Source organism: Ictidomys tridecemlineatus, chromosome 6 (genome assembly GCF_052094955.1).
Source record: "Ictidomys tridecemlineatus isolate mIctTri1 chromosome 6, mIctTri1.hap1, whole genome shotgun sequence".
Classification (NCBI taxonomy): domain Eukaryota; kingdom Metazoa; phylum Chordata; class Mammalia; order Rodentia; family Sciuridae; genus Ictidomys; species Ictidomys tridecemlineatus.
The window spans coordinates 188,161,608-188,185,452 of NC_135482.1; the positions used below are offsets into that span (position 1 = coordinate 188,161,608).

At 51.0% G+C, this 23,845-nt stretch overlaps 1 protein-coding gene across 3 annotated transcripts in view; it reads right to left on the reverse strand.

The window, feature by feature from the left end:
• Stk24 (serine/threonine kinase 24) overlaps positions 1-23,845 on the reverse strand; it is a 100,785-nt gene that overhangs the window by 49,128 nt on the left and 27,812 nt on the right. The window contains exons 1-2 of one of the 3 annotated variants that reach the window (XM_078016244.1): positions 8,089-8,226; positions 3,268-3,498 (exon numbers count right to left, since the gene is read on the reverse strand). In XM_078016244.1, coding sequence (XP_077872370.1) covers positions 3,268-3,498; positions 8,089-8,187 — 330 coding nt within the window. In that variant the 5' untranslated portion in view covers positions 8,188-8,226. Of the gene's footprint in view, positions 1-3,267; positions 3,499-5,640; positions 5,734-8,088; positions 8,227-23,845 lie in introns of those variants that run through there. The other 2 variants (XM_040281668.2, XM_078016245.1) reach the window with 2 other exon arrangements.

Below are 23,845 nucleotides of genomic sequence, written 5' to 3' on the forward strand. Positions count from 1 at the left end.
ACCAGCTTTCAAAGGGCAATGGGGACCACATGCAGCACAAGCAATGCCAACCTGGTCCAACAAGTCACCGTCATCCGCCTCTTGCCTGCCAGTCAGGACCACACTAACGTCCTAAGCTACCAAGGTAATGCGAGAGTAGACTGGCCGTCACAGGGTCCTCTTGTGGGCCAGGGAGTCCATGGAATTCTATTATGTAAGAATGGGCAGATAGGATTACAAATCTGGGTTCCTGTCCTGGCTGACTGTGACGTTAATGCTGTTTATGAACAGCAGTTCGTGTTTTAAATAAAATGACAATGGGCTTTAACATGATTTACGAAATGGAAGGCAACCTTCCACAATGGTGGAGATGTTATTCATGGCACTACTTCCTAAAGGACAGTCAGCCTGGTAAAATTTAAAAATACAAGATAAAATTACACAATTTTTTTGTCTGACTTGAAGACAGTCAGTAGAGAAACCATCCCATGAGTTATTCCATTTCCTTTAAAGTTCATGTCATGGGAAAGACCAGCCATGTGCACTGAGCCCATTTCTCCACCCACTAAACATGCAATTCCATGACATTCCCAGCCTCCCATGTTAGATGTGGTCAGGGGTGTTCTGGCCAGGGCAACGTGGACAGAAACGGCATGCTCTGGGCCAGGCCTGAGCACATAGCCTCTCCTACCCATGAGCCTCCACTGACTTAAGATGGCCAAGCACAAGACAGAGGAAGGAACTGGAGGTCTTGGATCAGTGTTTGAAGGGAAAGAGCCCCCAGACCAGGGCAACTGTGAGCAAGAGATAAATTCATACCTGAGTTATTATAAACTTAAGGAGTTTTTGACAGCAGTGGGCTTTATGTCAACTAAATAAAATTCACTGGGCAACCCTGAACCAAGGTCAGGTTGCTTTATGATGGTCCAGAATCAGTGATTCAGGCAAGAACCAGACAGACTGGACAGGACTCTAGGTATGTGTATTCAGAGCCACTGTAAAACCATCTACCAGACAGACTGGACAGGACTCTAGGTATGCGTAGTCAGAGCCACTGTAAAGCCATCTACCCCCACAATTAGTAAAATCCTGCTGCAGAGCTGAGGCTGAAGACATGCGTAGCCACTGAGCCCTAATTTCCAGTTACACGGCAGCTGAGCTAAATCACACTCTGAGGATCTATCATACAACAGCACAAACCATCAATGCCAACTGGGAATCTGCGGACCACCACTGCTGCAGGAACCCGACAGCACACGAAGCAGCACAGCACAGACTCCACGCTGAGCTTGTTCTTCTTAGAAATCTAATATCCATTCGACCTTGGCTCTCCCCTGTGGAAGCCGCACGTGCTCTCCTCTGGTCATGAGAAGGCTTGCGGTGCCTCCCGGCTGCCTGGTGAGTGCCACGCTGGGGCACCAGCACGCAACACTCACTCTGGGCACTGGCCTCCTTCCTCAGCTCTCACTGGTCCGGTTTTCTTGGTTTGACCTCACTGGATACTTTCACTGAAGGTAATTTACCTTCACTACAAGGCAATTTAAGAGACGAGGTCTCAACAAATCCAACCAATTAAGGAAGGAAATTAAGATTAGGTACCTACTTGTTATGGTTTGGATAGGAGGTGTCCCCCAAAAGCGCCTGTGTTAATGCAGGAATATTCAGAGGTGAAATGGTCGGATTGTGAGCTGTGACCCAATCAGTCCATCCTAGTTTGGTGACTGACAGGTGGCGACTGTAAGCAGAAGGAGATGGGCCAGCGGGGGCGTGCTCTGAAAGGGTACATCCACCTGTGGCCCCTTCTCCTTTCTCCTCTGCTACACCCTCCCATCATGTCCTGCTCACCTTGGGCCCAGACCAGGAGTCTGCTGGCCATGGACTAAATCTCTGAAAATGGGAGCCAAAACAAACTGTCCTCCTCTCAAGTGGCTCTTGTCAGGTATTTTGGTCACAGCCATGGAAAGCTGACTGAAGGTACTTCCACATTCTTATTTTCCATTTAATTTTTACAACAATGGGTTCTTGTTTGTTTTGAGGTTTTGCAGTGCTGGGACTAAACCCAGGATTTTAAGCATTCTACCAATGAACCACATCCCTGGCCCTGCAACAATGGGTATTTTCCATTTTACAAATCAGGAAGCAAGGAAGCTTTAAAAACAATTTTTTTTTTTTTTTTCACTCAAGGCCACACACCAAAGTAAATGATGACAAGATTCAAGCCTGGTGACATTTGACTCCAAAACTCACTCCCAATTCAAAATGCTACATTTGAGCTAGCCATGCCATATTGATACCATTTACAGAATGGAAAATAGTATTACCACTCAATTTTGATTTCCTTTAAATATTCATTTTGGTAAATCAATGGTTCTCAGAATTTCCAACCTTCAACTAATATCTTTTTTTATTCACATTTCCACAAAATCAAAACCTATATTATCCCTTTTTACATCAGAGCAGGTTTCTCAAGCAGATAGATAAACTCACAGGAGAGGACAGACCCAATCTTAACCATCCAGGCGTAGTGCTGCTTTGCTCGGGAAATCGTCATTTCTACCTACCATGTTTTGATTTCCATGAGGATTATTTCAGAATTGATTTCCAAAACTCAGTTTAAAAGATACTACACATTTGTAGCTCATGAAATGAACACCTCTAGGAACCCAAAACACAAGAACAGTCTTAGAACTTCTCAGGAGAGAAGATGACCCTGCAACATCTAATAGAGTGAACCGGTTCCATCAAGATGGGAAAACCATTTTGATACGATTCTAGGAATAGCATAAAGGCCAAGGATAGTTTGTAGTGCTCTGTTGTTGTAACTTACAGTTTCGTATTCTGAGAAGTGGAGATAAACTAGCTATCAAAATTAACAATTCTCAGCCACAGTCTTTAAAAACAGCATTAAATTAAATTGCAGTTATGATGGAAAACATTAAGAGATTAATATTCTTAGGCTGGCATGAGTTTTTATTATTGCTCATAAATCATCCTAAAATTGGGTGATTAACAGTTACTGTGATACTGAGAGACAGTTTTGATGCCAAAGCCCCACCCAGAAATACTCTCTGTTGTTTCTAAGAGAATGTCAACATCAAACACTTCTTGCCAAAAATAAATTTCTATAGGCGACATTTAAAATGATAGACCATCGAAGTCAGCTTGCTCTGATTGCAAAGGTCACGTCACCCTTCTTCCTGAGCAAGCCTGCTGTGCTGCAGCAGTCCTTCCTGTCCCCGCTCAGCCAAGTGCTGCAAGATGGAAAACGGCACTATTTTTAAGCCTTACCTTCAAGTAGGATCCATAATATTTGGTTACATAGGGACTGTCACACTGACTCAGCACTGTGATTTCTTGTTGAATGTCCTCTATCTCATCTTCAGCTTCTTCCAGATCAATGATTTTTATGGCAACCACTTTCTGAGTCCGATTGTCAATGCCTTTGAACACCTCACCAAAAGAGCCCTTTCCAATTTTCTCCAGTTTCGTAAAAAGCTCTTCTGGGTCTGCTTTTAGGTTCTGCAGGAGAAAAGAAAAAGAAGGAAAACCTTTATACTTCACAGTGCCATGATCATTTCTTTATTTATAATGCTTCAGTCCATAGTCCTGTTTTCTGTGTCAAGGATCAGACTGGTTGGGAACACCGTTCTTCAGGGTCAGGACCTAAGATTCCTGGCTCTCACCTACATAGGTATACTAGACTGATAAACGTGGTAAACGTGCAACAAGAATAATTACCCAATTAAAGAAGAAAAGTGGAATTAAAAGCCTAAATGATTCTGTGAACGTGCTAGAATGGACACAGTTTATTGGAAAACCTGTCTTGGCCTGGGGATGCAGCTCAGTGATGGAGCACTTGCCTAGCAGGCATAAGGTCCTGGGTTCAATCCCAACAGCACACTCTTGTCTAAACAAAAATTCCACCCTATCCCCAAAATTACCTAAATCCAAGTGGGTGTTTATTAAAACACAGGTATCTACTACATCAGGCAACAGATGGGGATGAGGGGGCAGACAGTCCACCCATGAGGGACTGGTGCAAAGCCCAGTGTCCACCGTCCTTTGCACCCTCATTGACAACTGCTGCCTCCACCTACAGCAACAATCCAACCGAATCCCAGAAAACAGTAAGCAGCCTGCATTGTTCTGTCACATAAGTGCTGTGTCCTTGAAATAGTTCCTAAAAGTTCTTCACCATCATGAATGGTCAGGCACCCACCCTAGCGGTGCCCCCTGCACAGAGATGTGTGAACAGCTGAGTTCTCTACGGGGGCAGTAACCTGTCATCCCCAGGGAATGTGCAGAAGTGATGTGAGGGGCTATTTGTCACAAAACTGGGGGGGGGGATACTAACATTTAGCAAGCAGAGCCAGGTGCACAGAGCCGCTGCACACCTCAGAACAAGCAACTGCCCAGCCCCACCTCAGTGACAAGCACCAGCCAGGAACCTCCCTGGGCATCAAAGGGCTCCAGCCAGCAGCCCTAGGGACACATTCTCCCTTAGAATAACCCTGCATGCAGGAGAAAGGGGACGCGGAGACAACCCTCGAAGGTCCGTGGAGCCTTCAAAGACACTGGAATAGGATGGGAAAGGGTCAGAGAGGAGAGGGAGGACTGAAAAGGAAGTAAAGAGAATAAGAGAAGAGGGTAGAGAGAAGCCCAGCAGGGCCAAAGCAGGTCCCCGGCACAGGACACAGCGGTGACAACCAGAGAGTGGAGTGAGTCTTGTCAGGCGCCCACCCCTCACCTGGTGGGGGAAGAAACACTCAGAGGTCCCAGCAAGCACTGCCCAAGGGAGCCATGGGAGCAGGTCCGCCTGTGGCCTAGTGTGGGAGCCTCCCCGCCCAGGAAACAAAACAAGGCACAGCGATAACGCAGGCACCAAGTCACAGGCAGCCTCCTTCTCACAGAGGGGCAGAGCCTGGCCCACGGAGACTGTGCACCCACAGTGAGAAAGCTCAAAACCACGGGCCAGGAAGGAAGGATACATGAAAGAGAGACAGTGACACTTAAAACTAGAAGGGGACATCCTATGGAGCCACAGCCTAACAAACACCAGCACCACAGGGACCAGAGGCCAGCGCAGACGCCTTGGCTCGTGGAAAGCTACACACAGTCACGGGGCAGCTGAGGCTCCCGCCCCCCGGGGCTTCCACCAAAGCGCTGCACACGTGGCCACGGCTGGCTCAGGCGGAGCCCCAGTGCGCTTCCTGAGCACCTGCTGTTCTCAGTGCTGGAGACCTAACCACGCGGGGAGCCTGAACTTGTATTCCAGGCTTCGGAAACGGCCCAAGTGCCCTGCATCTGCCAGGGTCGGTGACAGCAGCCAGAGCCCAGGACCATCGATTCACCAGAGTGGGCATTATTTCTGAAGCCGTGGGCAGCCCTAAAATATACTTTCAAACCTGTCAGGTACTCCAGGTGAACACCCCTCAAAGTCACTTTGGGGAGGTGGGAACATCCCCAAAGGTGGCCAGAGAATCCCGGTGGGCACCTGGCACCCTCCCCCCCTGCATGGTGCCTCGAGTCCGGCCTCCGCCCTCCTGCACAGCCCCAGTGGTTGGGAGGGGGCATCTCCTCTTCAAAATAACGGGGCAGAGGCCAGTGGCTGCTGGCCACTCCCAGCAGCTACCACGTCCACCTTCACACGGTCCCCCTTACCTCCTTCCCTCCGGGACGAGGTAGGGTGGCCCTCCTTTTCTTCAAGGCCAATCCTAAAAGCTGGGCTTTGGAATCCATCCTTCTCTGCTCCAGGACTCTACTTCAACTGCCTCTTCCACCCACCCCCTCCACTGGCTCCCCGCCCAGGGCAGCACGCTCAGGCTTCTCCCATTTCCAAACAAGAGCACCCGCAGCCTCCACCTTGACATAGCTCCTCCTGGGAAGGTCCTGCCGGGCATCCACACCTGCCCCCCCACCCCACCGCAGCCTGGCTCAGCTGCCTCTGGTCACCAGTGGCGCAGTGCCCTGCACTTGAGCCCGCCAACTACTCCTCCTCCTTGTAACTTTCCAGTCCCTTGGCATCTAGAACCCTGCTCTCAGCTCTCCTTCCGACCCTCCTACCCCCACCCTACCTCCGGGTTCCACAAGATCTTACATACGGACCCGTCTGGGCCAGCCTAACTCAGGACAGACCCAGCTCCACCCCAGGCCTCCTGGAGCAAGCCGAGGGGGTCAGGGTGAGGGTCAGGGTTTGGGTCAGTGTTTCCAAATCCTGCTCATCAAAACCGTCGGGGACACCTATTATTCACAAGGCTGTGGGGTGGGGATGCACAAAATCCACCTGGAGAGCACTCTACAAGATTCCGAGGAAAGCCACCCTCAGGGAAACCCGGCACTAACTTCCTGGGCCCAGGACAGGTTTCTCTGCACCAGCTCCTGCCCGGCCTTCAGAGCCTGAGCCTTAGGACCCATGGCTTGCGAGGTATCACCTTCCTGCCCAGACATCTCAAGCCCAGCACTTACTGTCGGAATCTGTCACCTCCCCTGCTCAACTGGACGTCACCCTGTATTCCTCCACTGCTAGACTGCACGGGGGGTGTCCCAGGAGCCTGGGAACCAGGAGCAGCAGGACACTGATGCTCCGTGACCCTGATGGTAAAGTTACTTTTTAAATGTGGATTTTGTGCAGACATACACAGACACAAACAGGACCTAGGTCAGACATCACAAAGAAGACTCTCGCTCAGAGACGGAGGGCCTGAAGGGAGGCTGGGGGCAGCATTTCTTCTGACAACAGAGAGGTGGCAAGGGCCCGAGGCCCTAAGTCAGAAGGCAGCCAGCCACCACCCTCACTCCTAAGAGCAGGTCCTCACACTTCAGCGCGTCAGACTCACTGAGAAGGTGGCTGAGCCACAGGCTGAATTTCCCATTAAGTCAATCTGGAACTTAGAGTTCCCAGGTGACACTGCTGCTGCTGCTGCTGGTCTGGGACCACACACGCAGAACCAACACTGGGGAGAAGCAAGGCGGGCGGACAGGTGACTGCCACAGTATGTTTTAGGTCAGTTCCTCTCCTGCTGCCCCACCTCAAACCAAGAAAAAGAGAGGGGCAGGGGAAGTGGAGGAATTCCCCAAGCCCCTCCAATTCCCAAGGAATCCCCCCTGCCTGTGAGGTGACTGGCACACCTCCCAGCCAGTGGGGAGACCAATCAGTCACTTCCTGGACTCCATTGAGGCCCCAGCTCCTGCAGAAGGTCCCCCTAGGCCATCCAGCCTCAACAGGGCCACCAGCTGGCTGCAGAGCACCCAGGAAAGGCCAGGACTGCCCAGCGACCCACAGAATCAGGAGAAACAAGAAGTCACCAGGTGTGGGTTGGTCTGTTCCTCAACCAGAGACAGAGGGACGCCAGAAGCCAGGTGCAGCCGGCACTGCCAGTCCTGCCTCCCCTTCGGAGCCATGGGAACCATGACCATTTCCGGCACAGGCTCCGGCTCCTGCCCTGTTTGCAGACCCTCCTCCCTCTCGCTCATGACAGCTGAGATGATGGCTCTTCATTAGCTGCCCCACCCGACCCCAGACCTGAGCCCGCTGCTGTGTGGGACGGAGGAGGAAATGGCAGGGGAGAGCAAGCCTTGCAGCCTGAGAGAAGCAGAAGGCAAGCAGCAGACTGCTACCCTAATGGTGCCAACAGGTAACCGTCCCGGTGGTCGGTCACCCTATGCTACTTTGTTGCTCCCTGTGGGACAGAGTGTTTCCCACCCCAGGACCTGGGCCGGCCTCATGATTTCCTATGACCTTGTACTGTTTCCAAGGTGAAGAGGCCCTCTCAGAACACCCTGTCAACATGCAGAGAGGCCTGTTCCTGTCCAATGGAGAGAGATGCCCAGCCACGCTGCTCCACAGGCGACCCCAGCCACAGGATAAGAACGCGAGCAATGCCAAGAAACACTAACCCCTCACACACGCTCGCACCAGGAGGAAGGCCTGTTCAGAAAGGAACCTTCCTCGAGATTCTGCTGCAGTGGAGCTCTCCTTGGCAGAGGAAATGCCATCCTGCCAGCCACCTCGGGAACTTCCTTTCAGGAGGGTTAAGGCTGCCCTGAGCACTGGTCACGGCTTCAGATAAGGTGCCCCCACCTCCTACCCCCACCCCCTCCAGAACTCACCTCTCCCAGAACAAGACGGGGTACGCAGCACCCCACGGCTGCACCGGGGGCACCCCTCAGGAGAGGCCAGGAGGGGCTGCCGGAGGCGAAGGAGGGCATGGAGGAGCCCTGTGGCCCACGCACCACCCCAGCTGCAGGCCTCCTCGCCTCCTCTAAGGACGAGTCTGGGAGAAAGAGACCATAACAAAAAGAATGCTGTCCCCACCGACCAGAGGCCGCGAGGACCAAGGCCCGTCTGCCCGCCCGCCAGGGGCTGGCACACCAGGGCGGCTCCTGGCAGCCGCGGGCCCTGCTGCGGTCGGGGTGTCTTCTCCAGAGCTCCGCGGAGATCCGCCTGCCCCCAACATGAGGGATCCTCACAGAGGCCAAGGCCAAGCTCTTGGACTTCCCAGATCCAGGACTGAGAAATGTCCACTACCGACCCAGTGTGTGGCTTCCCATACGGCAGGAGAAAACCGATGGCGACACTCGTCTTCTCTAGTCACAGGAACCTCGCTGCCCTTTAAAGAGCCAGCCCCACTTCCTGCCTGGGGGTGGCCAGGCCAGGAGGGAACCCTGGGAAGGACCCGCCTCTCCTGCTTTGTGTTCGTACCCCTTTCCCCACCCTCCTCCTCATGACAAAACCAGGCCATCTGCCTATTTCATTCAGCTAAATTCTCTACCTTCCTCATATTCAACTTTACTCCTGCCAATCTTTAATTAAAGATCTAGAAAAACCAAGGCACTTACTGAACTACGTGGAGGTCAGGACTTTAATAACTGACCAAAGCACAGGGAAGAGGCACACCCAGCTCAAAAGGCCCAGGCACAGGGCTGGGCTCCGAGAAGGCCCTCACTTTCCTCAGGTTACCTGTGGAAACACACCTGGCCAAGGACCACGAGCACCTGAAGGGCCAGGCCCGAGGGCCCGAGAGTCAGCAGTCTCCAAGCTCCTCACTGTAGGACGGTACAGCGCTGTTCCAGGTGGCCAGCGCAAAACAAGCCTGGGATCGCCTGGTCACCCACAGCGATGGAAAACCAGCAAGACGACCGTCACCTCTCCACATCAGGGTGAGCGCGGGTCACCAGCACCAGACCAAGGCCCCCGGCCTGAGCACAGAACCACCCAACACTGGAGAGAGCGGCCATGAGCTCTCAAACAAGGCCTGGTCACTACTAAGGACCCCCAAGAGGAAAACCCCTCTAAATTCAGTTCAGATGCTAAGAAGAAAAACCTGAAAAGACCAGATTCCCATGTAAAATTTACGTTGCCTGTAAATATGCACCTTTTTTAACCTTAAACCTGCTGTGTGCACACACACAGGAGCCCTCTATCTCTCAGTTACCCCTCACGGCTGACCACCTGTTGTGAAGTAACACGCCTCCATCTGGACAAAATGGCCATCAATCCTCAAGGACATCGAGGAAAAGTACCCAGCAACTTCCACAGAGCTGCCTCTCCTAGACTGAAGGGACCGCCTCTTCTTTAGTGACTGATTACACACACAGCAGTGACAGGAGGGGGCAAGTAGTCCTAGAGGGGCCAGTGACAGCGACTTGCTGCCTTGGCAAACATGGAATGAAAACGAGCCCCTGGGCGCGGACCCCAAGCCTGGTACTCTGTCGCTACTCTGCAAGTGTCCAGGTGTAGATCAGGCAACCTAGGAATCCACCCGTCCTCGGCCCACGTTCCAGTCACCCACACCAGCAGACGCACACAACCGAGTTTCTTAAAATGCAAAACGGAATTAAAGTAAAGCAACCCAATTAAGCAACATGTAATGTACATGAACAATGGAATATTGATTCCAGCTTTTAAACAACCTTTATAAAGACATGGACCCAAGTGAGAGCCCCACCCAGGAGGCAGAAACCTCCTGGCTGGATTTAAACCCCTCCTCCACCCCTCTGCCTGCGCTGTAACCAAGGGCAAGATACTCAGTGTCTTTTCTGCTCAGCCTTCTCATCCATATCACAGGGCAGACAGAAGGACATCCTCTTAGCTTGATCATGAGGATTCAATGAGGTAGTTCATGGAAAGTTCTTGGCCCAAAGCCTGGAGAACAAGTAAGCACTCAGCAAATTCCCTACTATTACGCTGGCTGTGCAGTATTTGAATCGCAGGGGGAAATGCCTGTGGCATGTTAAGCTTTCAGAGAAAAGTCAGGTACACACACAAAACCACATATAGACTGACAAAGGGCAAAGCATCTGCTCATAGAAAAAAGCCTAGAAGAAAACAAAACTTGCAAAGAAAAGATAGACAGATAGATGGATGAAAATCCTGACCTATTTGAAAACCTATTCAGCCCCACTTGTATTATCATGCTCTCCTCTCATCATTTCAATGCTTCCCAGTTTACCACCTTTAGCATCTCCGACCAAAGTCTACTGCCTCTCTCCCTCCCCAACTCCATCCAGAAAGCCCAGAGGCGCAGGTCATGGTGGTACATGCCTGTGATACAGCAACTCGGGAGGCTGAGGCAGGAGGATCCCAGGTTCAAGGGCAGCCTCAGGACCTTAGCAAGACCCTATCTCCAAATAGAACATAAAAAGGGCTAGGGATGTGGCTCAGTGGTCAAGCACCCCTGGGTTCAATCCCCTGTACCAAAAAAAGCCCAGAAGCAAGAGGAGATGGGATGATGAAGTTCACACTCAGTGGCAAAGTTGTGTGGAGGCTGCACGGGCTGCACAGAGACTGTGCTGGGAAAGTCAGACACTCCACAGGACAAGCAAACACAGGCAACCGAGTCCTCTAAACAGACCCTTCCCCACCTAAGCTGAAGTCTACGTACGTCCCTGACCCTTGAGGAAGGGCATAGGCACCACAAGCAAACCTAGCAGGAAACCTTTCCTGAGGAAGAGGCAGACACAGGCAGATCTGGACTCTAGATGAAGAGGACTCTCACCAAGAAAGGGCGCTGCCCCAGGCACTCTCCAGCCACACAGCAGGTCAGGTCCACCCACCCTGAGAGCGGAGGAGGTTCAAAGGCATGCCACCGAAAAGTCCTCTGAGAAAGGAAGGACAGAGCCCACTTGGTGCCAGCAGGAATCCCTGTGTTCCCAGAGCAGGGCTTAGTGCACAGTGGTGGCCGCGGACACAGCCTTGCTCCTTCTCCTACCATCCTGGCTTTTCCAGATCAGACTACGGCAAAAAGCAGGCAAGGGTGCAAAGCAAAGTCAAGTCCCAACAGCAGCTGTGAACTGACGGACTGGCCCCAGAGAACCGTCTGGACCAGGCTGCAGCCCTAGTTACATGGTCAGCCCACAACTTTCCAGTTTCAGGAAGACAAGGACCATCCCAGTACAGACCCCTGGCTACCTTCACCCACCAGAGTGAAACCAACCTGGGATCCGCCTGCTTCCACCTTCACTGGTGCAGAGGGCCCGACTTCTGATGATTAAACAGGGGTTTTCCTACTTTGGGGTGATTCAAAAGTAATACAAGGGCTGGGGATGTGGCTCAAGCGGTAGTGCGCTCGCCTGGCATGAGTGCGGCCCGGGTTCGATCCTCAGCACCACATACAAACAAAGATGTTGTGTCCGCCGAGAACGAAAAAAATCAATATTAAAAAATTCATTCTCTCTCTCTCTCTTAAAAAAAAAAAAAGTCATACAAACTCGGTAGAAACCAAAAACCACACTTGGAATTTCAAATCTGAATCTCTCCCCAGGCTAGTGACAGGTGGGAGGCTCTTCCAATGATGCTGGGAGACACAGGGAGCCCGGCACCCAGTCGGTCCCATGAACACGAGGGGGGAGGACTGACACAGTATGGGGACCCTGCTGCTCCACTGCGGTGCACAGCGGGCAGGTGGCTTACATGCATTCTCAATTACCACGGGTTTCCTGGGACATGGCCCCAGCACAACTCAAGGGGCATCTGTAGGTCTACCTTGGCAGCTGACGAAACTGCAACCAACAAGAAGGGCCTCCTGAGAGGACCTCTCCGCCCCACACCTGGCCTGCACTCTCCGTAGAAGCCAGAAGACTAGTGTTCCCTGTCACCTATCAGGAGTGAAGCCTGGTCCTCTCAAGGGGCCCAACCTCATGGGAAACCAAGAACAGCCCAGCCGTGTCAAAGCAGGCAGCAGGAACCTGCTGGCTTCAGGAGTAACCCAGCGAGCGGGTAAGTAAGTCCAGCTGGGCAAATAACCCAGAGGTGACCAGCAACTGGAAGGTTGAAGCGGGAACTACTTTATTGCGAGTGAACTCAGCAGGGACTGAGCGAGAAATCAAAGTAGCGGGCACCCGAGACAGCAGGAGCTGCTTCTCTGCCAGACAGCAGAGGTACATATACCTAACTGATGACACACAGCTTGACTCGATTAACATCATCTAGAAACAGCAGTCAGCCCATAAGGAATCCTCACCATCTTAATGGCTCCATGGCGTGGCCTCACAAACCACTCCTCCTGGCAAAGTGCAGGCGCCATCTGGACTTGGTTTGCATGCCCAACAAGCGGTGTGTCCTCTGCCCCTCTGGAGTCCAGGTTTCCACAGCACTTATTATACCCCAGAATCTCTTGAGAGAACTCACGACAGTAGTTGTGTGATGTCTTAAGTATTTGGTGGCGTTAAACCCGAAGAGCTACCGCGTTTTCTTCTGACCATGTCTGGCCCGGCTACCAACTGCAGTCAGACCACACCAGCCCACTCAGGGGAGTGAAGCTAAGCTTTTCTCCTGTTTTATCCATTAAAACCAAGAAACTCTGCCTAAGCTGGTGTGTTTTAACAGCTGGCCCTTGTCCATCACGATCCCTGCAGCAGCAGTAACAGCAGGGACGCGGCCGGGGCAGAGAAGCAGAAGGAAAGCCACTGTCATTTCTGAGTGCTCTCTCAGGACAAGGCATTTTTTTTTTTTAATTTTTCAGTTTACCATTGTCACGTGACTTGTCCCGGCACAGAGCCGTTCTGGAACCACAGCCAGGGGACTCCAAGCTTGAGCCTGCGGATCAGTCTCCAAGTCCTGACAGCAAGAAAAATAGCGCACAGAAGTGAGCAAGAGCCTGGACTGCCTCCTGCTGGGACATGCAGCTGCACGACCTTGAGCTAGTGTCAAGATGTCCTAAGACGAACAAGGACACCTGACAGCTCTGCACCCACTGCGCAGGTTTAACAGGGGGCAACCCGGCCTTGGTAAGAAGGGAAAAGTAGGGCCTCCAGCAAACCTGTGGCCGAGGCACCGTGGCCAGTGCCGCCCAGCCCCTCAGGACAGGGGTGCACTTCCAGCAAGCCACTCGAGGAACGAGTGAGCTCATCCTCACAGCAGCACTCCACGCCGGGACATTTTTAGAAATCACTAACACTGGCCAAAGCACACACCGACTGAGAATGCGGCACGCACACCACAGTGCAAGACGGCCCCGAGAGATCAAAACTGCTGTAGTCTTAGGTATGGCGGAACTGTGCCAATTTCCCATTTTTTAATACAAATTATCCTTCCCATTAGAGATCTTCAAGCTAATTACAAACAAATAAATACCCTGAAAATCCATCTCATCAGATTAATCAGGCCATTAAACTTCAAGAGGTATTCTGTACTCAAAGTAGCACTGGGTAATTTGTCCAAGTCAAGCCTATTCACCCATAAAGGTCGCTCGTCCTAACTTTAAAGATCACTATCAGGGGGCTGGGGATGTGGCTCAAGCGGTAGCGCGCTCGCCTGGCATGCGTGCGGCCCGGGTTCGATCCTCAGGACCACATACCAACAAAGATGTTGTGTCCACCGAGAACTAAAAAATAAATATTAAAAATTCTCTCTCTCTCTCTCTCTCTCTCTCTCTCTCTCTCTCTCTTCTCTCTCACTCTCTAAATAAATAAATAAATAAATAAATAAATAAATAAATAAATAAATAAATAAATAAATATCACTATCAGGGTCTTACATACAGTCTCCCCAATCTGAAAAAGAATCTGTCCTTTTTCATAAAATATTTGAACATTTAGGAATATGTACGTATATGGCCAACATAAAGTTTATAAGCAAAAAAAAAAAAAAACTATAAATAAAAGCCAAATGTCCTTTTACAGGACGTTTTTCAGGCAAAAATCCTGTCCCCGGGGCCCTGCTGGGCAAGGGTTCTCCACCAGGGCTGCACAGGGGGCCTTTAAACACAGCAGCATGCCAGCCTGGAACCAGTGCCATCACCATCTCTGGGGAGGAGATCCCAGCGTCCATATTAGCCAAAGCTCCCGGAGACCCAGCACCCAGCAGCCTCAAGGCCGCCCCAGGGTGGGGTCCAGGAGACAGCTCCACCGCCGCCCAGGCTCCCATGCCAGCAGGGACAGCTGGAAACGTCCATCGTGGCTCGGGCTGCCCTAGGAAGAGGCCCATGGTGAGGGGTCTGCAGCTCCCCTTCGGCATTTCCCTCTCCTTCACCCACACCCAGCCCCATACTACCCAGCCTCACCTCTGGCCCCAAAGAGGAGGAGGTTGAACTAGTGGTTAATTAGCATCTCCAAAATACAAACCTTTTTTACCAAATAAATATCTTTAGTAAATGGCTCCAACAAGCTCAAGAATTGACAAATTTTTCCAGTCTTTAAATACTCTCAAAAAAAAAAAAAAAAAAAAAAGACTTTCTTTGCTAATGTGGCTGGGCAGCATGAAGCAAAAGGAAAGCCACTGTCATTTCTGAGTGCTCTCTCAGGACATTTATCACTTGTCCGTGATGAAATACCAATTTTCACATTTGAGGCCTAAACTGCAGGTTCATACAGAAACTTCCCTCCGGGTCACAGAGAACTTCAGTGGTCACTGCAAGTAAGCACCACAGGTCCACCCACAGGGAATGTCCTTTCCTTGGTGACAGCGCTCGGTCGGCCTCCCTGGGCTCTCTGAAGGTATCACAGGTGCCCCCGCCCCGCCCCCCCCCCCCGCCCCGTGCTCTAGTAAACACATTCCCGGGAGTACACATGTCATTCCAACCCTAATGATCACAGGATCCAGAAAACCTGCTCTGTGGTATTGACAGGAAAGCAGGAGAAGGGAAAGGGGGGGGGGGGGAGGAGAAGGGAAAGGAAAAGAGGAGGAAATAAACGGGGACACTATGAGTCTCCATGTGTCGGCCTCATATCCAAACCACAAGGACGTCTCCTAACACCCGATCCTCAACTTAGGGGATCTTGATGCCAGCACCTACTATCTTTAAATGGCAGAAACGGGTCTCACTAATAAAAAGTCATATGCAAACCAATCTTTAAAACATTCAAGATGAGGAGGAAGTACCTCCTCACAGGGTGAAGGTGCTGTGCTGGCCCCAGTGCGTGACACATTCCACCGCCTGCTCAGTTACCTTGGCGGGCTGTGGTCCAAGCTCTGTGAGAGCGGCAGCACACATTTGCTTGGGTCCCTTCCCCTGCAGGGGGGACGATGACAGCCTGCCTGTGCCACATGCTCCCAGGCGCTCCACAGGGCATCTTGTCTGTACCCAGCTTGACCACATGAACCTGCTGTGAGGACGCCATCGTCACACTTTAGGGTGGCCAGGGCGAGTGGAGCAGCTGAGGCCGGGCACAGGGGCGAGTGGAAGTGCAGAACTGCAGATCCTCAGCTCGACTTGCCCCTAGTGGCAAAGCTCGGAGCAAGATGCAGCCTAGGACTCCACCACCCTGAAGCCCCCCAGCGAGGAACCTCGGCCCCTCCCCAGGCCCTCCCAGTGGTGTCTAGTCCCCTTTCCTTCAACAGAAGGCCTCCCCAAAAGGCTGGAGGAGGCCCGGGGTGGCCATGCCAAGTAGGCCTGGACACAAAATGAGGGCAGTTCTGTTAGGTAAGCACGAAAAACGTGATCCCTTTCAAATAAACTAGGGGGTTCGCTGGGAAATAAACCCCCGCACCTCTGCTATTAAAACCAACCTGCTAAGAACAAAGCCACGGAAAACATTCTGACCCTGCCAGGCACGCAGGCGCCAGCAGCCCGGCTCCCACTTCCGAGGCGCCAAGCTCACCCTGGCTGTCACACTAGAACGCTGCCACCTGGAACCAAGGCCACCTAACTCCTCAAGGCAAACCTGCCTTCCCATATGTATCTTATAAAAGCTCGTGTAACAGCGTATCAGGAAAGCGACTCTTCCAGACATCAGTCCAAATGATCTGAGTATATGCAGATCTCAACCACTAAGAGCATTTCCTTTACCTGAAAATCCTTTCTCTTTTAGAGGTATTACGGGGAAAGGGCTGGCATAGCAATGCTAAGGTCAGAAACAAGGATGATTTGTGACCACAGGAATACACGTAACCTGACCATCAACCCCCCCACACATACACACAAAAAGTGTTCCATTGAACATTCTCCTTCAGCCTCCCGTGGGGCAGCAAAAGCAGGAGAGAACGGGAGCCATCAAGAAGTACTCCATGTTGGCCAAATCCTAAACCCTCAGAAATCCTCGGACTCCGAGCCAAGTCCCCTGCCCCACACAAACCCTGGAGGACCAAGAGTTCTGCAGGTGATATGCTGCAAGTGCAGCGTGCACACTGCACACGCACACACCTCAGGGGACCTGGGCCAAATACCTCTGTTGCACATTCTTCTCTCTTTTCAACAATCTTTTTACAAGGTAAGAACCACTCCTAGCTCACGAGCTGACGCAGCTGGCTCAGGGCAGTGGTAGTTTGCCAAGCCCAGCACTAGACTGTCAGATGGCTGCTACGAAGCACTTGGTCCTCTGCCCACCAAGCTGGTGATTCCACTGAAGGAACCCAGTGTCAGAGCCAGGGCCCCCGGCGACCTCGCAAGCATTTCTCATGCATCACTCCAACAGCACTGGGGAACACACCCTCTCCTCCCATGGCACCCCCATGCTCCCTGGCCTGTCCTCCAGCTGCCCACCAGGAAAGGGGGAAAGAAACAGGGCCCCGTGGGCACTCGCAGCAGCCTCCAGAGAGTTCTCTGCACACGGCTCTCCTCATCACCACCCCTCCCGAGCTCAGAGGCAGCTACCTGTGCAGATGAGAGGATGGCTTGAAGTCAGCCCCCTCCTCAGGGACACAGCAAGAGGGAGGACAATCAGCTCTTTAGCCCTTAAGCCAAGCTTAAGGTCTGTCCACTCTGCTTCACCATGACCCCTGCAGAACGACCTCCGAAGAAACAGGCTATGGGTCAAGGACACTGATTTCTGCCGACAGGGCAGCTAGGTTTCCTCTTTGGTCAATGGGGAGATAGGAGCGGCTTCCTCAGAGCTGACGGGGTGCTGTGCTGTTTGGGTTACCTGGCACTGTCACTGCTCTCCTGCTGACGCTCAGCCAGCTCATCCCCCAGCGCAGACTTCAATGGCTGTGAAGCCACACTGGCCCACAGTTCCCATCTCCAGTTTGAGCCTGACTTTGCCATTCTATGAGAAGGCCAGGCAACCTCCGCACAGCTCCGCCCGTGGAACACCCCCTCCCCAGGTAAGCCTCACAGAGCACAGAAGAGAAAACTGCAGAGGGTCCTCTGTCCTTGTTAGGAGCTCAACATCAGCTCCAAGGTGACATTTCCTGAACTACATAAAAATCCCAGAAAAACATCATAACATTGCTACAGAGATATAAGATGATGTCACATATAACTTTCTTATAACTTCAGAAAGTTGCTTCTCAAAAGGTTAAACATGAAACTACCATGACACCCAGCAATTTCACTTCTAAGAGAACTGAAAACGAACATCCACACAAGATATGTGTAGGCACAATATTCACAACCGCCTTATTACAGCAACCAACAGGGGAAATGACGAGTGGACAGTGTGGTGCACCATCCATCTACTCACAACAAAGGGAAGGAATGACAGACACCTGCTGTGTCACCTCAAGAACACCGCGCTATGCGAAAGGAGCCAGGCCATATTCTATATGATTCAATTTACAAGCAATAGCCAGAAAGAGCAGGGTTACAGAGATACAGAGTAGACCAGCAGTTACCTTGACAGGGTGGTGGAACAGAGTTGCAGAGATGTTCCTGGGGAGATTTTTAGAACTTCACTGAGTGGTGCAACTGTGTGCCTACATAAGGGACTTCTATGGTATATAAAATGTATCTCAGCCAGGAGTGCTGGCCCACCCGTCATCCCAGGAACTCAGGAAGCTAAAGCAGGAGGATCGCAAGTTTTGAGGCCAGCCTCAGCAACCTAGTAAGACTCTGTCTCAGTGGTAGAGCACCTGCCTAGAATGTGTGAGGAACCCCCAGCACTCCAAAAACCAAAACTACATGTAGAGCTGTATAAAAGAAAAGTGAGATACTCCATGTTTTTATACATCTGTCTCTGCCAATGACTGCGAGACCTGCAGGGTGAAGACAGGTTCAGCTCTTTCCCCATCACCTGGGACAACACCTGGTATACAGCAGGAGCTGAACCGTCCAGTGAATTAATTTTTTGAGAAAAGGAAAAAGTGTGTTGGAAGTTTGGTCCTCTGTGTGGCAGTATTAAGGAACGATGGAACCTTCCTAAGGCCCCGTCTTGCTGCAGAGCACCATGATTTACCTAAGCTTCCCTTCCTGTCTGCTCTGCCACTGGCCAACTCCCAACCAGTCACCAGCGTAGGCTACCAAGCAAACATCTGCAGAGCTTCAAACTGATCAAAAACAGGACCCAGCGCACAAAATGCATCCAGACCAATTTGTGTGGAGACATGCTTGCCTCTGGTCCAAGTTTAAAAAGAAAAAAATATGACCCTTATGTCTTCTTATTGGTACTATTATGAAAACTCTTGGGGGCATAAGTAGAAAGGAAAGACCATGATGTCAGTATCAGGTCCAGAAAGGAGGAGGAGGGATTCAGGAAAATTACTATCTCATTTTAAATCTCTTTCTGGAGAGATTTGGGGGTTTTTTGGTGGGTTTTTGTTTGTTTGTTTTTGCTTAGAAATAGACAATTTAGTAATATACCAGATATTGCCCCTAGAGAATTAAACCATGTAGTCCCTACCTCTTCAAAGATAAGGAAATCCCAACGCAAGGCCAGTGTTTGCCAAGGCTAGTGATTGCGAGGTCCTGGAGCAAGGGTGTGGCAGAGGCACGTCCAGGCGGGTCTGCCAACAGCCTAGGCCTCAGCTACGGCCCCTGGCCCTTTGCCATGAGAAGTGTGCCTTATTTAGGATCTAAACTGCGGGCACCAGGTTACATTGAGGATCAAGCAAGACCCACCACATGAACTGTAGGCAGGGTGGAACACAGCAAGCAAGACATTTTTAAAGATTCAACTACTTCGTTATTGTTGAAGAGTTGATAAACTAAGCTCCTGCTTTTCAAAGCAAGATTGATGAAGTTCCTGCTTAGAAGATCTGCTCCTTTCACACACACCCTCCCCTGCACTGTCCAGTGGAGGGAAAATGATGTGGAACCAGGGTATCAGGGCTTCTTATTCCATCTCTTCACTCGCTGTCCTCTGGGATCCTCTTGGACTTTAACCACAAGCCATTATAAATTCATAAATTCTTATGTCTCACCCCAGCGTGAAGGCAGAACCCATACTCAAGGCTGCATTGTTCTCTGGGCACAGTAATCAGCTCTTATGACTTATTGTTTTCCTGGCACCACATTCCACCAACCCTGGTGTTGAATGGTCTGTCAGTCACCTTAAAGTCCTCTAAGGCCTTAAATAAGCACTCTTTTGGAAGGTGTGCAAACCTAAATAAATACTGTTGACTAAGCACTGTTCCAGCCATCTCCCTGGTCTGTTAGGTAAAGGGCAAAAGGACTGATAAAAACTATACGTTCATCCTTTGTATGTACATGCACCTGCACGCGGGCGTGCACACACTCATACACACAAACAATATAGGCTGGTGCTAAATTCCTCCTGGCCCTGCATTTTATAGCTGGCAACTAAAGCAGAAGCAACCTCACAAATTGTTTGAGCCCTTTTTCCACTGTTATAACAAAATACCTGAGGATGGGTAGCGTATAAAGAAAAGAGGCTTACTTATTAGCTCACGGTTCTAGAGGTTTGAGAGCATGGTGCTAAGATCAGCTAAATTCTAGTGAAGACACTGTTGAATTCTAGTAAAGACACGTCCCCTGGTACACAGGGAAGTGATAGGGTGTGTAAGAGATAGCAAGCAAGACAAGAGGCCAGAGGTATCAGGGAGAGGTGGGTTTTGCTCTTTTCTAACAACCCTCCCTGAGAACTAACCAGGGACCCAGTGAACTACCAGAATCTCTTCCAAAGTTGAGACTCCCAGTGCCCACAGAACCCCACCTTATGAAGGTCCCATCCCTCTCTAATATTGCCACATTGGGGACCAAACTTCCAACACACAAACCCTACGGAACACACCGGAACCACAGCCACACCACAGCACAGACTCTGGGCCCAAGTCCACAGCTCACAGTGACACACTCCCATGCGCTGTCACAGTGAGGCACTCCCATGCACTCGTCAACACTCGAGAACCAGACGCAAGCCCTAGACCTCATGTGGCTCAGAGGAGAAACAGCGGCTTAAAGACCAGGAGGCAGAGCCTGGCAGTGCCCAGGTCTGTGAGCTCCTGACCTCCGGCCACCTTTCTGTGTAAAATTCCTCTTCCTGGAAGGCAAAAAGCCAGGCAGACTCCGCCCTGGCAGGCGGGGTCTTCATCTATTTTCATGTGTTCCCGAGCCTTCTACCACTCCTTCGAGCACTGTCACCATGGACAGCCACAACTCAGCTTGGAGGCAAACTCAAAGATCACCGGTGCACTGTGGCGCCTGCCTGTAATCCCAGCAGCTCAGGAGGCTGAGGCAGGAGGATCACAAGTTCAAAGTCAGCCTCAGCAAAAGCAAGGTGCTAAGCAACTTAGTGAGATTTGTCTCTAAATTTAAAAAATATAAAATAGGGCTGGGGATGTGGTTTAGTGGTTAGTAGTGCCTTTGAGTTCAATCCTGGGTACCAAAAGAAAAAAAAAAAAAGACCTCAAAAATCCCAGCACACGGTCCCCAAGAACTAGAGCATTTGTGGAGATCGTGGCATAGATAACAAAGTCTCAGAGCCTGTGGTCACTGCAGCCAAGACCCCTAAGTCAGTCGGTGTGTGAGAGAAAAGGCCCAGCTGCAGCTACCATCGGTGAGGACCCACAGCCAAGGGCAGGCCCCTCCTCAGAAAGCCAAGGATGCCACCTCCAATAAAATCCCCCTCTGCCTAAGGGCCCTGGAGAGATGTTTCTTTCCCAAAAAAGGACTGAGCGCCGAAGGGCAACCCAAGTGAATAATGCAGCAAACCACTCTCCCTGGCTGGACTGCCACAGGAAGCAGGCACGCTCAACTCTCACGATTATCCAGGCATAGTAACCCAACTGTGCTTCCAAGGTCAGATTTGAGAAACCTCAACCCCCCAGAAAGACAAAGCACAGACACAGGTGTCTCAGGGTGTGCTGCACAGCACACCAGGGGACCTCAGTGAATACCTGCTCCAGCTCAGGCAAAACCCTGGCTCTACTGGGCCGGCTGAGGAAACAGAGAGGCTGGAGTCCAAAAGCACAGCTCAAATCGTAACACAGATGGGCGGGCGGGCAGGCAGGAAAGTACAGCCGGGGTGGCAGGCCCAGGCCCAGGCCCAGACCCACCCCTGCTGGAGGTCTAGGCCTAGCCACAATCAGGGTGATCCTTGTCTTTGCAACCTCCGGAAGCCCAGTCCTCAAGGTTCTACCAGCTCAAGGTGCCAACACCAGCCAACCCCCAGGTCTTGGAGAAATGACGTTGGGATAGGAAGGGCAGTAGAATACAACAGACCCCAGTATGGCGGTATGTATAATCGTGGAAGTATAACCAATGTGATCCCGCAATCTGTACACATGGGAATAATAAGAATTCACACCCCATTTGAATCAAATGTATGATATATGATATGTCAAGATCATTGTGATGTTTTGAGCAACCAATTTAAAAAAGAGAGAGAGAAATGAAGTTGGCAATTTCCTCGGAGGACCATCAACTCTGATGACAAACTGACTCATTGACATTAGGCGACATTATCTTTGTCTCTGTGGATTCTTCTGAGAGTAAACTCAGCATTCTAGACCCAATTCAAATACTTGTGGAAACACTAGTCAAGCATTTTGAAAATGGCTGTGAATTTAATTTTCCCTATAGACTAGGTTCACAATACTATGGCAGAAATGATGGAGGAGAGATTGGTATTGGAGACCAGCATGGAAGAGATCGTTACATAAATGGATACACAAACTGATGCCCAGAACAAACTGGAGAAATAGAAGGCAGGCTGCCTGGGCTCGGAGTTCAAGCCCATGCAGTACCAACAAAGAAGGAAAGTTCATCTACCTGAGCTCCCGAGAAACATTCTCTGGTGACATCAGTATAAAAGTGTCCACCTGCTCTTTTAAATCACAAAGGTCACTTCCAGGTAAAATCCAAGGGGAAAACCCACAGCTTACCATGCAGCTGTTTACCAGAGCAGGGGTAGGGAAGTCCCCTGAACTTCTGCTCTTGGATTTAATTCAAAGCACCACTCAGAAGTTGTACAAAAACACGTGCAAGTTCAGTGCTGCCTTCCTTGACGGGCGGTGGTGAAGCATCTGAGTGGTTCCAGCGTGACTTTTTTCTTGTCTCAGTTGCCTTCCCATGCCACCTGAGACATGCCCACGTTGGCTGACACTCCTTCAGGTACCAACAGCCCAAGATGCCGGGTCATGCCTGGACCTTTGGTGCAGCACTCCTTAATTCTATTTGTCACAACTGTCAAAGAATCAAGTCTTCGTTTCATGAAAACATGACCTTTTCCAGAGGCTGAGACAGGTGAATCGCAAGTTCAAAGCCAGCCTCGGCAATGGCGAGGTACTAAGCAATTCAGTGAGACCTTGTCTCTAATAAAATACAAAATCGGGCTGAGGATGTGGCTCAGTGGTCGAGTACTCCTGAGTTCAATACCCAGTACAGGAAAAAAAAAAAAATGACCTTTTTCTGTCAAATAAATTCCAAGGTAACTAAAGCATCTTTCTGTTTACCAGATATCTACTTTAGTGGTTTTTTTTTTTTTTTTACAACCCTCTGACTCAATAAGGTAATTAAAAGTTATTTTATCACTGTTCAATATATGGCAAAGGGCCTCAAGCCCCCCCTGAAGTCCTCCTCTTATCAGGGCTTCTGCAGTTCTCCCGCAGGCACTGGGGGACCTGTGCGACGGGGTGCGGCAAGGTGGGGCCAGGCCAGTCAGGTCAGACCAGAGAGCTCGGGCGGCACACGACGCCATGGGCAGGGACACTCCTGACCTGCTGCTAACACAGAGGTCTAGGGACGCTGCCGTCATTGCTGCAGCCTGGCTGGCGTTTCCTGAAACAATCCACCCAACCCACTTCTAGGCTCTGGTGGACTGAGGCTCCACCCCCACCCGGGCCGCTCAGATAAACGACGCGCTATACAAAGAACCCGGATTTTACTTCTGGGTCCTTCTTGGCACCAGGGCTAACACACAGCACACGCTACACAGCCCGGCAGTGTGAACACACCAGGCTGACGTGGGGTCAGCGGTGCTGGTGGGACTCAAGTTTAAAATAACTAGGCAAAGATTTCCAGCAAAAGGCATCGATTGAAGGGCACGTTTATGTGACTCTCCTCTAATCTACGCTGAAATTAATAAGAGAATGAAAAGGGGAGGAAGGGGCTGGTATCAGAATTAGACCAAGATAACCAACACGGTCCAGCCCAGGGAGGTCTACACCAGCCTGAGCGAGGGAAAGAACAGACCCTCCAGAACCCATGTGAGGAGTCGAAAGACCCCTTTCTAGGGATATGCAGGCTGTGGTTGCAGGCAGGATTCTTGGGCGACAGGGACCCTCCCTGGAGGCTCAGCTCCTGTCTGCAGGGCC